Below are 14,924 nucleotides of genomic sequence, written 5' to 3' on the forward strand. Positions count from 1 at the left end.
TATTTCTTCTACCAAAGTGCATGACACTTCTTTGTCCATTCCCCTAATCTGTCCAAGTCCTCTCTGTAGCCTCTCTGCTTCCTCAACACTACCTGCCCCTCCAACTATCTTTGTATCATCCGCAAACTTGGCCACAAATTCCAACATCCAAATCATTGACATGTAACGTAAAAAGAAGCTGTCCCAACACAGACCTCTGAGGTACACCACTAGTCACCAGCAGCCAACCAGAAAAGGCTTCCTTTTTGCCTCCTGCCAAACAGCCAATACTCTATCCATGCTGGTATCTTTCCTGTAACTTGTTAAGAAGCCTCATGTGTGGCATCTTGTCAAAGGCATTCTGAAAAGTCAAGTACACAACTTCCACTAATTTTCTTATGTCTATCCTGCCTGTTCTTTCTTCAAAAAATTCTGACAGATTTAAGGAAACCATGTTAACTTCAACCTATATTATCATGTGCCAAAAAGCTTTATTGGCAACACAATTACCTGTAAATATTTTGTACCTACTAATATTTTCCAGTCCAGACTAGGTATGCATTGTTCCTTTCTTTTCCTCTCCATCATAAGTGCAATTCTGCGGTCTCTGTCTATATCCCCCCCCACACCCCCCCCCCCCCAGTCCAACCGCCTTGCTTCCTTCCTCTCAGTCTTTAAAGAATTTCCTAAGCTGTTTAACTCTAATACTGCATCACCCAGGCCCAAGATCCAATTGGCTCCAGTGTGAACCACTTGGATCATTTTCCAAGTTTAGGAAGGGAAAATTAGGTCAATTGGCCCATTAAGTCTGTTCCACTATTTAATCATGGTTGATTAAGTTTCCCTCTCAACCCTGTTCTCCTGCTTTCTCCCAGTAATGTTTGATGCGCTTACTTACCTATCAACCTCTAAATATGCTCAATGACTTGGCCTCTACAGCCACCTGTGACAATGAATTCCACAGATTCACTACCATCTGGCTAAATAATTTTTTCCTCATCTCTGTTCTATCCAGAAATATCCTCTCCACATCCACACTGTCTAAACCATTCAATATTCAGTAGCTTTCAATGAGATTTCCCCCCCGCCCCACCCAATTTTTCTGAATTCTAGCAAGTACAGACCCAGAGCTATCAAACACTACTGAAATATTAACCCTTTATTCCCGGGATCATTCATGCCAACATCCTCTGGATCTTCTCCAGTGCCTGCACATCCGTTCTTAGATGCAGTATAAGGCTTTTTTTTTTATTAAGTGCAATCGTGAACAATAGCCAGATCAGAAATGCTGATCAAGTCAACTAGTTCCCAAAGAGAACTCTGATAGGCTTATCAGATGGTTCACTGCTGCTCAGCGATAGAACATAAAAAAATCATATGTACAATTAAGAAACATTGAAAAATAGTAGAAATACTGGAGTCATGATGATCATGATGAAGTCTGCTGGAGAGAGACATTTATACACATGCTGTCCTCCATAATTCAGAGAGATTGAAGGATAAGGTTACGGGGTGACAAAACGTGACAGGAGCACTTGGAACTAAAAACTAAAAAAAAACAATCCCTACCGGGAGAAAACAACACCTGATCTTTCTGCACTGTTCTCCAGCAGTTTAAGGACTAAGTCCAGCTGGAATATAACTCACAAGTACTTTTGAAAGTCAGGTATTAACCCTACCTGCCAACAACCAAGTATTGCCATCCTGGTCTCCTTCAATACTCCAAAAATGGTATGAACCCTACCTTATAAAACCTTAGCATGTTATTTGAATACTACAGTGCTGGAGGAGTGAAAAAACTGCTGATAGCTCTTAATTGCATCACGCTTTCTCTGGTGCGAGAACTGAGCCGAACAAAGATGCATTAAATGCAATTGCATTACAAAAACTTAAAGAAAATTGTACACAGTTCAGGGACTTACAGTTTGTGCTGTAATTTGTACCACAAATTCATCCAGACTGTTGTCAGATATTTTGCCAGCTACCACAATTTCAGATCCACCATAATATTGTCTAAAGTTTGCCTCTGTTAGTTCTGAAATTGCATTCTCCAAATAGAGCAACTCAACATCCAAAAGCAAAGGATTTGCGACTTCATCATAAAAACCCTGAATTAAAAATATACATACAATGAAGGTTAAAACGTGTCTTTTTAAAATTAACTTCCTTAAAAGAAAAATTAATGAATCATTAATGTACTTTGCAAAGCTTAATTATAAATATTTTGAAATTTTTGTTTTTGGGAGGAATAAGAATTAAAATTTATGTTGTGAGGCAAACTTAATGTACAGGATCAGGCATGCTCCCACTGAATGGGAGAGCAGGTTGATGATGTATTGGGTATCTGTTCTTATTTGTTATTTACTAGAATAGAATAGGACCAGAATATAAAAGCAAGTGTCATTTAATCTGAAAAGTCAAGAATTTGTCCTTTAATTAAAACATGTTTGAAAATAAATCCAAGTATTTAAGACTGTCTTTACGGAAATAAAAGAGATGACCTTGTTCATGGCAACATCTTAAGTAAATTCTCAGTTCGTAAATGCATACAATAAAGATAATATAAAAATTCAAATACATTAATATTTAATCAGGTGTAGCCTTAGCCCATTTAAAAACTCCTTAATGCCACTTATTGTATTCCTTAACATTGAGCATTTCCATTGATTTTCATGAGTGAAAAGTTGACAGTGATTTGGAGAGTGGTTTCCTGAAAGTCATTCACTTCCACTTCCCTTACTTAGTAGTGATAAAACAACAATAAAACGTATTGTCAGGTGCAGAGATTACAGTCAGGTTAGAAGCCCTTGAAGTTTTAAACATTTAAAAAGCTTCTGGCATGTGGAATGTGAACTGTGATTTTAAAAATTTCCAGCTTATATAATGCATTTTCTAACCCACAAACTTTTCCTTCCATTAACTTAAACTTTCTACAGAACATTAGATGCATTATGGACTAAAACAAATAGAAAACAATCTTAGCTACTCCAGTCCCCTAAGACATCTCATATTTCTACATAAATACTTCAATTTATCAGAATACATGGCTTTGGCTGTCAGGTGTAAGTACAGAAGATTTCTATTGGATATTGCTCCACTCCTTTGTCATTATCACCAAAACCAAAGCAGCAACACAATTAACTAGAAGGATCAAGTTAGCCCTATTGACAGCATCCCCCATCATTTTACTGATAATCACAAGAAATTAGAATTTTTCCTGCTTTTTGTGGATAGGTCATGCCTAGGCAAGGTTCCGCATTACTGCCTAGATGTCCATGTTGTAACTGCAATAGAACAGCTTGGCTACATACCAGCTGGCATGAAGCGCACGGCTCCCATTAGAGCTTGAATGGGTCTGGACCCACAAAATTCTATAATATCCAGTGCTCACTGTCGTTTCTTATTATAATGCAAAGTAAATCAGACTGGCTAAAGATTTCAGAACAAAGCTGAAGTGATTCATCCACTCTGCAACTTGTCCTGTCTTTTATTCTTACATGTTCCTGGACCTTCTTATGTAATAACCCTCAGAGAAAACCTACCTTGTGGCCTGCAGCTATTCAGATAAGGTGGCTCATTTCAATCAACACTGGCTTTGTTAGTGATACCCACGTTCTGCTGAAAATGTGCATAGTGAACTCTCCCTCCTAGTATCAGTAAGGCTACCTCTATCCATGTGATGTCTCCAATTTTATATCCTCAGGCAGAGCCTGAATTTAGAAAAGCACATTGTTATTTATATAGTGGTGCTGATGGACTGAAGGAACTGCTGATTGGTCTATATTGTATCAAGCTTTCTCCGGTGGGAAAACAGAGACAAAGAAAGATGTTGCCATGAACAAGGTCATCCCTTTTATTACTGCAAAGCCAGTCATAAATGTTTGGATTTATTTTCTAACAAGTATATAGTAATTAAAGGCCAAATTATATAACTTTCAGGTCAAATGGAGATCTTAGTTAACTGTGACTTAAAAAGATATTGGAATATTGTATACAGTTCTGGCCACCCAGTATGGAAAAGCTTTGAGAAGGTTCAGAAGAGGTTTACCAGGATGCTGCCTGGTTTAGACGGCATGTGCTATAACAGGCGGCTGGACAAACTGGGGGACATTTGATAGAGGCTTATAAGATTATGAGAGGCATATACAGAGTAGACAATGAGTATCTTTTTCCCAGGGTATAAGTGTCTAATACCAGAGGGAATGCATTGAAGGTGACAGGGGGTAGGTTCAAGGAAGATATGAGTGGTTAAGTTTTTTTACTCAGAGAGTGGTGGATGTTTAGAATGTGCTGCCTGGTACGGTGGTGGAGGCAAATACATTGGAGGCTTTTAAGAGACATTTAGATAGGCAGATGGATGTGGGGAAGACAGAGGGATATGGATATTGGGAGGAATTAGTTTTTGGGATTTTAAAACATTTTCTTTTTCACTGGTTTGGCACAACACTGTGGGCCACATGGCCTGTTCCTGTGCTGTACTGTTCTATGTAAGATAAAGCAGATTTTATAGATCACATATAAGGTTTGTTTTAGCTCCTCATTAGTTTTATCCCTTCCAGAAGGCATTAATTGGATAATTGATTCCAACTAATAAATTACATTATTCACACATTAACTTTGACAGTGAATGTCAGAAAACTATTCATTGTGGGAACATCACATTCTAACCCAATCTTAATCTCTTTCAGGAATTGCTTGAAGCTTTTTGTCACTAATGCTAAGGGAAAATCTTGCATACATCTAACGTAATATGGCCCATGAAATCACTGAAGGCTTATGTCACAAGCAAGAGAAAATCTGCAGATGCTGGAAATCCAAGCAACACACACAAAATGCTGCGGGAACTCAGCAGGTCAGGCAGCATCTATGGAAAAGAGTCCAGTCGATGATGAAAGGCCTGCCTGACCTGCTGAGTTCCTCCAGCATTTTGTGTATGAAGGTTTATGTCACTTTATTTTTCTACAGGTTCATTGGGTCAGCTACATTTCATTAATTTTCCCCATATTGATAATATTTACTCAACTCTGTTCCTTTCCTTCTATTTATTCTTTTCAATAAAACAAAGGCAAGCTAGAGAAGTGGCACTGCCTTTTCCTATTACCCACACCCCGTTCATGAATGAGGGGCATGTGATGGAGTATGATTGTAACGGTGAATTTAGCTTTGCTTTGGGTTTGCCGATTACCTACCTGGAGCTGCAAGGCTGCATCTGAATCAGCATAAATAACTCTGGCCACGCCATCATTATCCAGTGCTATTTTCTCCAGAAAATTGTAATCAACATCAAAACCAAAACCAAGGCAGTACAAGCTATACCTGTCCCTTATGGCATTTTTGACATTGATTTGGATTTTTGCTGGGTCTATTTCACCTGTATTAAAATAAAGTTACCTGCTTAGCAGCACTAATATTCCTCTTAACACTGGTTTTAATTACATCTTCATAAGACAGACATCATTCTACACAATTAAAAACAATCTTCTTTTATGTATTTAATTTTATAACCAATTATAAAACATGAATGGATTCAGATTCCAAGGTTCCTTCATTTATTGGTGTACAAAGGCAGTTGAAAATCTAGTCAAGAAGAAAAGAAAAGCTTACGAAACGTTCAAAAACTAGGTAATGATAGAGATCTAGAAAATTATCAGGCTAGCAGGAAGGAGCTGAAGAAAGAAATTAGGAGCACCAGAAGGGGTCATGAGAAGGCCTTGACGAGCAGGATTAAAGAAAACCACAAGGCATGCTACAAGTATGTTAAGAACAAGAGGATAAGACATAAGAGAATAGGACCAATCAAGTGTGACAGTGGAAAAGTGTGTATGGAACCAGAGGAGAGAGCAGAGGTATTTAATGAAAACTTTGCTCCAGTATTCACTAGGAAAAGAACCTTTGCAATTGTAGGGATGACTTATAACGGACTGAAAAGCTTGAGCATGTAGATATTAAGAAAGAGGATGTGCTGGAGCTTTTGGAAAGCATCAAGTTGGATAAGTCAGCGGGACTGGACAACATATACCCCAGGCTACTGTGGGAGGTGAGGGGGAAGATTGCTGAGCCTCTGGCAATGATCTTTGTATCATCAATGGCAATGGGAGAGGTTCCGGAGGATTGGAGGGTTGCAGATGTTGTTCCCTTATTCAAGAAAGGGAGTAAAGGTAACCCAGGAAATTATAGATCAGTGAATCTTACTTCAGTAGTTGGTAAGTTAATGGAGAAGATCCTGAGAGGCAGGATTTATGAATATTTGGAGAGGCATAATATGATTAGGAATAGTCTGCATGGCTTTGTGAAAGGCAGTTCATGCCTTACCAGCCTGATTGAATTTTTTGAGGATGTGGCTAAACACATTGATGAAGGTAAGCAGTAGATATAGCATATATCTATATATATGGATTTCAGCAAGGCATTTGATAAGGTACCCCTTGCAAGGCTTATTGAGAATGTAAGGTGGCATGGGATCCAAGGAGACCTTCCTTTGTGGATCCAGAACTGGCTTGTACACAGAAGGCAAAGAGTGGTTGTAGATGGGTCAGATTCTGCATGGAGGTTGGTGACCAGTGGTGTGCCTCAGGGATCTGTTCTGGGACCCTTACTCTTCGTGATTTTTATAAATGACCTGGATGAGGAAGTGGAGGGATGGGTTAGTAAATTTGCTGATGACACAAAGGTTGGGGGTGTTGTGGATAGTGTGGAGGGCTGTCAGAAGTTACAGTGGGATATTGATAGGATGGAAAACTGGGCTGAGAATTGGCAGATGGAGTTCAACCCAGATAAGTGTGCGGTGGTTCATTTTTGTAGGTCAAATATGATGGCAAAATATAGCATTAATGGTAAGACTCCTGGCAGTGTGGAGGATCAGAGGGATCTTGGGGTCCGAGTCCATAGGACACTCCAAGCTACTATGCAGGTTGACTGTGTGGTTAAGAAGGCATACAGTGTATTGTCCTTCATCAACCATCGGATTGAGTTTAAGATCCGAAAGGTAATGTTGCAGCTATATAGGACCCTGGTCAGACCCCACTTGGAGTACTGTACTCAGTTCTGGTCGCCTCATTACAGGAAGGACGTGGAAACCATGGAAGCAGTGTGGAGGAGATTTACAAGGACGTTGCCTGGATTGGGGAGTATGCCTTATGAGAATAGGTTGAGTGAACTCGGCCTTTTCTCCTTGGAGCGAAGGAGGATGAGAGGTGACCTGATAGAGGTGTATAAGATGAACAGAGGCATTGATCATGTGGCTAGTCAGAGGCTTTTTTTCCAGGGCTGAAATGGCTAACACGAGAGGGGACAGTTTTAAGCTGCTTGGAAGTAGGTACAGAGGAGATGTCAGGGGCAAGATCTTAACACAGAGAGTGTTGAGTGTGTGGAATGGGCTGCCGGTGACGATGGTGGAGGCGGAATCAATAGGGTCTTTTAAGAGACTCCTTGATAGGTACCTGGAGCTTAGATAAATAGAGGACTATGGGTACCTGAGGTAATTTCTAAAGTAAGTACATGTTTGGCACAGCATTGTGGGCTGAAGGGCCTGTATTGTGCTGTAGGTTTTCTATGTTTCTATTTTTATGTGTAATATGCAATGTACAAGTTTAGAAAATTAGTAAATCATCAATAACAAGATTGTTGTTGTTTAGATGTTTAGTGGAATCTCATAGGGTTTTCATGGCAAGAGACAGAAGTAGATTGCCAGGCCTTTCTTCCACGCAGATACAGCTGCTGCCCAGGTCAGGACCCGGCTGGGTCTGAACTCAGGACCATCTGCCTTGAAGTCCAGTGCTGATGCCACTACTCCACCAGCCGGCCCAATAACAAGATAACTATGACAATAATTAAGTTCAGGTTAACATCTACATTTCCAAAATGACGAACAAAAAGTCTTGACATAACAAATGCTAAATGTGTTTCCACTCTTTCCTAAAAGCCATCCGTTAGGATTTTATATAGTATTTGTGAATTCTGATTATTCCAACTGTTTTGCACGGCCTTTTTGAACTAACCTACACTTGGATCGCCATCAGTTAAGAGAATTATCATGGACACACTTTTTTCAGGCAGTTGCTTTTGCTTGTGAGCTGTGTCCAGAAGAGTTACAGCAAGGAGCAGAGAATCATTGATATTCGTTTCTGAAACAAACATATAAAAAATAATTAGTTTGAGCAATGGATATCTTAAACAAATTTATATCTCGAAAATGTGGTGAAAATACTTCTCTGGAAACAAGGTTAAAATGGATATCCCAAACATGGGAAAAATAAACTAATTCTATAGAGTGACTATCCTTGTCAGCAAGTTACTATTTAACCAAGAATGACACAAAGTAAAATTGAAGTAAATGGAAGTGAGAAGATAAACATTCTGTTGACTGAAGTCAAACTTAGTTGTTAGGAACATAGTTGAAACTTGAAGATGGCAAATCAGTTCAGCCCCAGCAAATAATTTCAGAGGTTCCTGAAAGTAGAAACCGAGGCCCAGCCAACATTAGCTGCTAATGAAGCAGGCCATGGCCACGTGCGACAAACCACTCGGGCTTGCAACGAAGCAGACCGTGGCCATGTGCGACAAACCACTCGGGCTTGCAACGAAGCAGGCCGTGGCCACGTGCGACAAACCACTCGGGCTTGCAACGAAGCAGGCCGTGGCCACGTGCGACAAACCACTCGGGCTTGCAACGAAGCAGACCGTGGCCACGTGCGACAAACCACTCAGGCTTGCAACGAAGCAGGCCGTGGCCACATGCGACAAACCACTCGGGCTTGCAACGAAGCAGACCGTGGCCACGTGCGACAAACCACTCGGGCTTGCAACGAAGCAGTCCGTGGCCACGTGCGACAAACCACTCGGGCTTGCAACGAAGCAGACCGTGGCCACGTGCGACAAACCACTCGGGCTTGCAACGAAGCAGACCGTGGCCACGTGCGACAAACCACTCGGGCTTGCAACGAAGCAGACCGTGGCCACGTGCGACAAACCACTCGGGCTTGCAACGAAGCAGGCCGTGGCCACGTGCGACAAACCACTCGGGCTTGCAACGAAGCAGGCCGTGGCCACGTGCGACAAACCACTCGGGCCTGCAATGAAGTGGGTTTCACAACTGCTTGACAATGGATGTTTCTAAAAATTCTAAGTAAATATTAATATTTTGGTGGCTGCAGGTGAACTGAAAACCTTCCTTCTGACCTTCCTCCTTCCTCACAGAACTATACACTTCCTACTCCTTTAGGTCAGGAAGCTAGACACATTTCCTTCAATATCCCCACATTAATAACTTTGTAGCTTTGGGTTTATATTGGAATCTCATGTTCATGAACATGTGTCTGTCTCTAGCTAAATTAAAATCTGGGAGTAATGCCTTGCCTGTACATTGTTTCCTTTAAACTGTAGTACGTGATGTGAAGGACCTGTGCATATTCCTGTACCCCAGTGTTAGAAAGTGACAGTCAAGTACTCTTGTTAAAGGTTGATCAACCTGTACTGCACTCTATGCTTATTCAATAACAAAGCTGCATCCAGCAAATCTATACCCATGTTATGTCAGCCCTATGTCCACTGATATGGTAAGCTGGATCCAAAGCTAGATGGACTTGAATCCACAAGATCTAACTGGGACAGACTTGGTTTGTGTGATCATTGTGCCAGACCCAGGCTGATTCTTAAAATCTTTGGCATTATCTTCATCAGAACCTATCTACTAACATATTTGGCTTATTATTATTCAGAAGTTTAAATGAGTAAACCATGAGAATACACACAAAATGCTGGTGGAACACAGCAGGCCAGGCAGCATCTATAGGGAGAAGCACAGTCGACATTTCAGGCCGAGACCCTTTGTCAGGACTAACTGAAAGGAAAGATAGTAAGAGATTTGAAAGTAGGAGGGGGAGGAGAAAATGTGAAATGATAGGAGAAGACCGGAGGGGGTGGGGTGAAGCTGAGAGCCAGACAGGTGATTGGCAAAAGGGATACAGAGCTAGAGAAGGGAAAGGATCATGGGACGGGAGGCCTAAGGAGAAAGAAAGGGGGATGGGAGCACCAGAGGGAGATGGAGAACAGGCAGAGTGATGGGCAGAGAGAGAAAAAAAAACTAAATATGTCAGGGATGGAGTAAGAAGGGGAGGAGGGGCATTAACGGAAGTTAGAGAAGTCAATGTTCATGCCATCAGGTTGGATGCTACCCAGCCGGTATATAAGGTGTTGTTCCTCCAACCTGAGTGTGGCTTCATCTTGACAGTAGACATATCAGAGTGGGAATGGGATGTGGAATTAAAATGTGTGGCCACTGGGAGATCCTGCTTTCTCTTGCGGACAGAACATAGGTGTTCAGTGAAACAGTCTCCCAGTCTGTGTCGGGTCTCACCAATATATAAAAGGCCACACCGGGAGCACCGGACACAGTATACCACACCAGCTGACTCACAGGTGAAGTGTCGCCTCACCTGGAAGGACTGTCTGGGGCCCTGAATGGTGGTGAGGGAGGAAGTGTAAGGGCAGGTGTAGCACTTGTTCCGCTTGCAAGGATAATATGCCAGGAGGGAGATCGGTGGGAAGAGATGGGGGGGATGAATGGACAAGGGAGTCACGTAGGGAGCGAACCCTGCGAAAAGCAGAAGGGGGGGGAGGGAAAGATGTGCTTGGTAGTGGGATCCTGTTGGAGGTGGCAGAAGTTACAGAGAATTATACGTTGGATCCAGGCACTGGTGGGGTGGTAGGTGAGGACAAGGGGAACCCTATCCCGAGCGGGGTGGTGGGCCGATGGGGTGAGGGCAGATGTGCAGGAAATGGGAGAGATGCGTTTGAGAGCAGAGTTGATGGTGGAAGAAGGGAAGCCCCTTTGTTTAAAAAAGGAAGTCATCTCCTTCGTCCTGGAATGAAAAGCCTCATCCTGAGAGCAGATGCGGCAGAGACGGAGGAATTGTGAGAAGGGGATAGCATTTTTGCAAGAGACAGGGTGGGAAGAGGAATAGTCCAGGTAGCTGTGAGAGTCTGTAGGCTTATAGTAGATATCAGTAGATAGGCTGTCTCCAGAGATGGAGACAGAAAGATCAAGAAAGGGGAGGGAGGTGTCGGAAATGGACCAGATAAATTTGAGGGCAGGGTGAAAGTTGAAGACAAAGTTAATGAAGTCAATGAGCTCAGCATGCGTGCAGGAGGCAGCGCCAATGCAGTCGTCGATGTAGCAAAGGAAAAGAGGGGGGCAGATACCCGTATAGGCTTGGAACGTGAGAATAGCATGGCAGAAAAGAGGTCAGGCAGGGTATTGTACAGTCACTGTGAAAAAATCAAGCCTTGCCAAACACTTCAAGATTGAAGTTTATTTTTCACATTAACTACCAACACACCAAAGGGGCAGCCCATAAGTGTCAGCACAAATTCTGGCACCAAAATAACAACGGGGTTCAGCAGAGCAACTCAGACCCAACAAAACAACAGCAGCAAAACCAGCCTTCCTCCCTCCTACCCACACACACACATACAGTCTTCCAACCCCAAGACGGCCCACTTTCCACCAAGTACAAGGCATGACAGGAGCTTGAAGGAATACTCTTCAGCAGGCAATTCCAACATTAATCAAGAAGAATGACTACATGTGGATACAATAGTTTGTTTGACTGGTAACTCACTCATTACCTTAAACATTCTCTCTTCCACCAACCAATCAACTAGTCTGTAGCTCAAATGATATGAAAAGTCTGGCAATTTACCAAGACTCTTCAAAACCATCTCCCAGATTTCAGATATCAACCAGCTAAGCTAGGGGTACATAATTTTTTGGACTTTCAGGGCCAATTCAGGTTGGTGTAGAAGGCTGTGAACAACACTGTTGATGGGACCTCCAAGCCTGTGACATCAAATTGCAAACATATAAAGAGAGTACTATAAAATTGCAACAAGGAGGAAGATCAGGAATGAATGGTGGAACAATCTGGAAGGGCAGATGTCTCCTAGTTCTTAGGTTCTGATATATCATGCAGTACACTACTGGTACCAAAATGTACCAGTCTCTGCTGTTCCTTTGGGTTCATCAGACAGGGGAGCTTGCTGTGTGGGCAGCAGCTTGCTCTCCATGTTACACTGCCCAAGCTTGCATATCTAGACAGCTAGGATGCAACGTCCATGGTCAGCTCTGACCAGTCGAGGCCTCAGAATCAGGATTACTTGGCATGTTAAGTATAATCAGCCCAGAGCAGTGAATCGTCTCTCTCATGGTTACGCATCCCTGAGAAGAACTGGATTTTGTAAATAGTTTCCTATTACTTTAGGTGTTTGAATATGTTACTCATATATCAAAGAGGGCTCTGTTCCCAACCATCATCTACAATCACTGCACAAACCCTTATTTTAGCAGATTACCTTTAAAGTTCAGCTGAAGAAAATTTGGAATTACAGTACAGAAAAAACTAACCCATGTTTACAAAGATCCTACTTTGCCCTTAGACACTTCAAGGTACCTTACAGAGAATGGATTACTTTTACACTGTCATTATTAAGTTGAATTGGAAATTTCAGCAGCTCATTTGCATACAGCAGGATGCAGCAAAACAGCAAATGGATCAAAGCTCAAAAAATCTGTTCGTGGTGTTGAGAAAGTGAAGCACTCGGGTCTGGACAACATTCTCTGAATAGTGCCAGGAGCATTTTCACATCTAGAGAGTCAAGAATATTTAAAATCTTGCACCTCCAACTCTGATTGCCTATTGTAGCAATCTCACAAACACTGCGCTAACTTTTCTTTGAGCTTGTGTGTGTGTGTGTGTGTGCGTGCGTGCGTGCGTGCGTGCGTGCGTGTGTGTGTGTGTGTGTGTGTGTATGTGTGCACAGCTGCAGAAATACTTGCCAAGAGCAATCATGGTCATCAGGAGACCATGATTACGACACGGTGCATTATAATGATGATGATGAACACTGTCATCATGAGTCCAGAGTGGGAACTGGAGGTCAGCAGGGCAAACAGAGTGTACAGTTAGGATGGGGTAGGAACAGTGGGCTGGGTGTTAACTTGTAGTAGGGGTTGGGAACACTGGAACGTGGATATGTGCGTGGCCGGAGTCGGAGTCAACGATGCTTGTAAGCTGTGGCTTCTTTTGTCAAGCTGGAACTCTTTGAGATCCATTTCCTATTTCCTTTAAAATCACCAGAGCTTGGTACTTGGTCCTCATTAAACTGAAAGGTATTAAAGAGTGTAATGGAAGCATGGAATACATACACAATGCTGGAAGAACTCAGCAGGTCAGGCAGCATCCGTGAGAAAAGAGTAGCCAACGTTTCGGGCCGAGACGCTTTATCGGGCCTTGCTGATAAAGGGTCTCGGCCCGAAACGTTGGCTACTCTTTTCTCACGGATGCTGCCTGACCTGCTGAGTTCTCCCAGCATTGTGTACGTATTCTTTGATCCACAGCATCTGCAGTTGTATTTTTGTGTAATGGAAGCATGTTGGGATATTAATAGGAATAATATCCAATATTCCAGGAGATTGCTACTCAGGACCTCTAATGTCCTGAGAGTGCCAGATTACTGGAGTTTTACAGTGTTCCCAGCAAATGTTTAATCCTTTGTAATCCTTCATGTAATTACCATCCACACCCTACACCATTTAAAAAATCCACTTTGCTGTAGCACTTTCAAAAACCATGACCTCAGCTCCATAAAGATTCCATAATAGAATCATAAGCACAAGTCCATAAGCAAGCAAGCACATTCGAACATCACCTAAAGCAAGTAATATCCCATTCTTTGTTAGAAATTTATCATGATCCAAATCTTGAAACTTCCTATTAAACAGAGCTGAAGGATTACCTTCACCAGATGGACTGGGGCTTTTCAAGAAGATGGTTTCCCATCTTTTTCCCACGGATAGTTATAGATAAACAATCATCATTAAACTATCTATAATTCTCATACTGCACATAAGGATATAAAAAGCTGATGCATTTCAAATTTATGATAGCATTAATTATATTGCTAAACATGCAATTATCTATAATCACATCTTTATTAGTCATGTGGAAAGTATTTCTTTACCTGCCCCCAGCTGCAAGTAGAGGATGTATTTTTTTGCTTGCAGTACATTTTCTGGTGTTGCCTGAACAAAGGAATCTCTCCATGTTTCAATAGTGGAGTCAAAAACGATTAAAGTAAAATGATCCTTTACATCCATATCTCCCAAGATTCTAAAAAATGCAATCTTTGTCTGTAAGTAAGAAAATGATATTCACGTTAGCACCTGAGGTTAACAATATTTCTCCCTTTTATCGTTCAGCCATGTTAAGAGCTGGAGCAATGATCTGATGCAATTAACCTTCCTCTGCTCCATTGCAAAGAGTCAAATTATTGAAGGAAAAGCACCCAATGGAAATTAACACTTATGTTGAGCTCACCAGCTACAACTCCCAATCCTGCAATCAGATGTTGGACTCAATTTAAACATTAATGTCAGTCTTGCGACAAGTCGAAGGTTTAGTAAAATAGGCATAATCTGTAGAAATAGTACTAGTAAATGTTGTAACTGTGATTGAAGTAACTGGTGATATAAAAAGTTTTATTCATCACGATAAGCAGACACTCCTCTTGGTTGTCTCCCATACGAAAAGTACATCACATTTTCAATCCCTTAAGATCAAAGGTCACGGTAAGCAATTCAATACAACTTCAATAGTTACAATGACATTGATTACTTTAATACTTTAGGTTGACAATTCTTGCTTTGGATTACACAGCTACAGCAGCTACAGTGGGAAACACTTCTGGATATTCAAACACTTTTGCTGGGACAAAGTAATTCATATGGATGGTCTAAACAGAGATTCTAGATACCAAAATTAATGTTGCTAGGAGTACACAAATCTCCCAATGATTGATTGCCTATACCTTTGATATGCTAAATGACAGCATCTGTCTAGTTTGCCAGCCTGAACTCAAGTCACAAAGGTACAAAATAACTTAGCCAGAGC

At 41.7% G+C, this 14,924-nt stretch overlaps 1 protein-coding gene across 2 annotated transcripts in view; it reads right to left on the reverse strand.

Annotated features, from left to right (window-relative positions):
* The window catches only part of LOC140742032 (inter-alpha-trypsin inhibitor heavy chain H3-like), a 79,425-nt gene that overhangs the window by 49,749 nt on the left and 14,752 nt on the right, over positions 1 to 14,924 (reverse strand). For both annotated transcript variants that reach the window (XM_073072729.1, XM_073072728.1), the window contains exons 10-13: positions 13,996 to 14,164; positions 7,977 to 8,102; positions 5,169 to 5,350; positions 1,902 to 2,087 (exon numbers count right to left, since the gene is read on the reverse strand). In XM_073072729.1, the coding sequence (XP_072928830.1) occupies positions 1,902 to 2,087; positions 5,169 to 5,350; positions 7,977 to 8,102; positions 13,996 to 14,164 (663 nt within the window). The remainder of the gene's footprint in view (positions 1 to 1,901; positions 2,088 to 5,168; positions 5,351 to 7,976; positions 8,103 to 13,995; positions 14,165 to 14,924) is intronic.

Source organism: Hemitrygon akajei, chromosome 19 (genome assembly GCF_048418815.1).
Source record: "Hemitrygon akajei chromosome 19, sHemAka1.3, whole genome shotgun sequence".
NCBI lineage: Eukaryota > Metazoa > Chordata > Chondrichthyes > Myliobatiformes > Dasyatidae > Hemitrygon > Hemitrygon akajei.